Source organism: Priapulus caudatus, unplaced genomic scaffold (genome assembly GCF_000485595.1).
Source record: "Priapulus caudatus unplaced genomic scaffold, Priapulus_caudatus-5.0.1 Scaffold42, whole genome shotgun sequence".
Taxonomy (NCBI): Eukaryota; Metazoa; Priapulida; class Priapulimorpha; order Priapulimorphida; family Priapulidae; genus Priapulus; species Priapulus caudatus.
In genome coordinates this window covers 307,092-309,432 of record NW_014577103.1, presented here as the reverse complement: position 1 = coordinate 309,432, position 2,341 = coordinate 307,092, and the positions used below count along the sequence as shown (strand labels likewise).

Here is a 2,341-nt window from a genome sequence, read left to right as displayed (position 1 = left end):
TCATGACTGTGATCTGCATCATGACTGTGTACGTGATCTGCGTCATGACTGTGATCTGCGTCATGACTGTGATCTGCGTCATGACTGTGATCAGCGTCATGGCTGTGATCTGCGTCATGACTGTGATCTGCGTCATGACTGTGATCTGCGTCATGGCTGTGATCTGCGTCATGACAGTGATCTGCGTCAATGATATTACGTGCGCTGCAGCCGCTACATCATCAATTCCATTGTGTGTGTGTGTGTGTGTGTGTGTGTGTGTGTGTGTGTGCGCGTGCGTGCGTGCGTGGCGTGCGTGGCGTGCGTGCGCGCACGCGTGTGCATGTCTTAACTAGACAGAGGGCACTCACGGAGAGTGCACACCTCCGCCAGCGACATACGCCATACGCCATACGACTCACGAACACACGAATAACCCACGATATACCCCAGCGTACATGTATGCTCGCTCGCCGCTCAGTCAGCAGCAGCCGGCTGTGGTCTCAGGCCGGCAGCGGCCTCATGCTCGCTCGCTGACGCGCTGATATCGATCGCGTCACACACACAGTTCACGAACGCACAGACCCGAATACATAACCTCCCCTCCACTCCGTGGGCGGAGGTAATTATCAGACTCGTGTAACTTGAGCATGCTAACATACCTGCTGCAGAGCCGCTAGTTGCTTAACGGCGATCGCGATCGACTCCATTGCGCCTACTGTTCGATTCACATATTCAATTCCTCCCTGATCAAAACTCGACTCGGCCACCGGTTCACTCGTGTAGACATTGGCGACGGGGCCTCCGCTCGTCGTATTCGTGGCCGGGGTGCTGGTAGTGGTAAACTGTGCGCATTTGATCATGCAACAGGCGAAGAGAAGCTTCAGAAGGGCGCGAGCCATGATAGCAGATTAACACAGTAATGCGCGCGTTCTCTTCTTGGCTCGTCTACGTTGCTATGACGTCTATATTGGCAAGTATGATCTTTTCTATCCCGGACGTATGTACTGCATGCACCCTTTCTTAGAAATATGCAACGGAACTTCCCGGCCAGTTGTGTATTGGCTTCATGCCTGGAATGCGTGGTGATGTGTTAGCTACCAGCAGAGCACATAAATCACAGTGATTTATGTGCTCTGCTACCAGTTGGCACTCGTTTTTTCTCGCGTATTTTTCAGGCTAACCTATATTTAAAGTTCAAGGGGCGTAGATAGCGGGGAGGGAGAATACATCCCCCACTTATTTCTAGAGGGGGCGACCGCCCCGTGCTACCGACCCCCCGTTGACAACTACAGCATCTCCCCCTGAAATTTTGATAAAACGTATATTTTACTGAGAACGTTAAAACTGAAAACAATATGCTCAATATTACACAATCGCACCGCGCGGCGTGTATCACCGCCGCACCTCAGGCGCGCGCGCGGTGCAACATACATGATGCATATCACCGTCGCACCGCAGGCGCGCGCGCGCGGTATATATTACCGCCGCGCCGCATACTACCGCTGTGCCGCGGGCACGCGCGCGCGGTATATCTCACCGCCGCACCGCCGCACCGTTGCGCGCGCGGACCTCTATCACCGCCGCACCGCAGGCGCGCGCGGTGTATCTCACCGCCGCGCCGCATCCTTCCGCCGCGCGCGTGGACCTCTATCACCGCCGCACCGCAGGCGCGCGCGGTATATCTCACCGCCGCGCCGCATACCACCGCTGCGCGCGCGGACCGCTATCACCGCCGCGCCACATACCACCGCCGCGCCGCATACCACCGCTGCGCGCGCGGACCGCTATCACCGCCGCGCCGCATACACCGCTGCGCGGCGGACCGCTATCATCGCCGCGCCGCATACCACCGCTGCGCGCGCGGACCGCTATCACCACCGCGCCGCATACACCGCTGCGCGCGCGGACCGCTATCACCACCGCGCCGCATACACCGCTGCGCGCGCGGACCGCTATCACCACCGCGCCGCATACACCGCCGCGCCGCATACCACCGCTGCGCGCGCGGACCGCTATCACTGCCGCGCGGGCGGACGCGCGCGCGGTGCATACGCGTTCATGACTTGCTGCGGCGCTGTATCTATATCCTCGCGCCTCATGGCCGCTGTTACAATTGCATACACTAGCTGAAACCCGCGCTACGCGCGGGCTTAGTGACTATGATGCATGTGTTACCATGCAGTGCAGTAGTGTTATGTGTAAGGTGTTATATGGAGAGTTTATAGTTGTTGCACATGTTTGTTTTTTATGGTTGAGATGTCAATACAAATACATGTGCAATCCTGCTTACACGTAACACATTAACCATTTGTTTGGCAAGTACACAGTGAAATACACACACACACACACACACACACAC

At 57.1% G+C, this 2,341-nt stretch overlaps 1 protein-coding gene across 2 annotated transcripts in view; it reads right to left on the bottom strand.

Moving 5' to 3' along the window:
* The window catches only part of LOC106820618, a 3,125-nt gene extending 1,903 nt beyond the window's left edge, over positions 1-1,222 (bottom strand). The window contains exon 1 of one of the 2 annotated variants that reach the window (XM_014825125.1): positions 642-1,222. In XM_014825125.1, coding sequence (XP_014680611.1) covers positions 642-881 — 240 coding nt within the window. In that variant the 5' untranslated portion in view covers positions 882-1,222. The remainder of the gene's footprint in view (positions 1-641) is intronic. The other variant, XM_014825130.1, reaches the window with a different exon arrangement.
* Between the last annotated feature and the right edge of the window lie 1,119 nt (positions 1,223-2,341).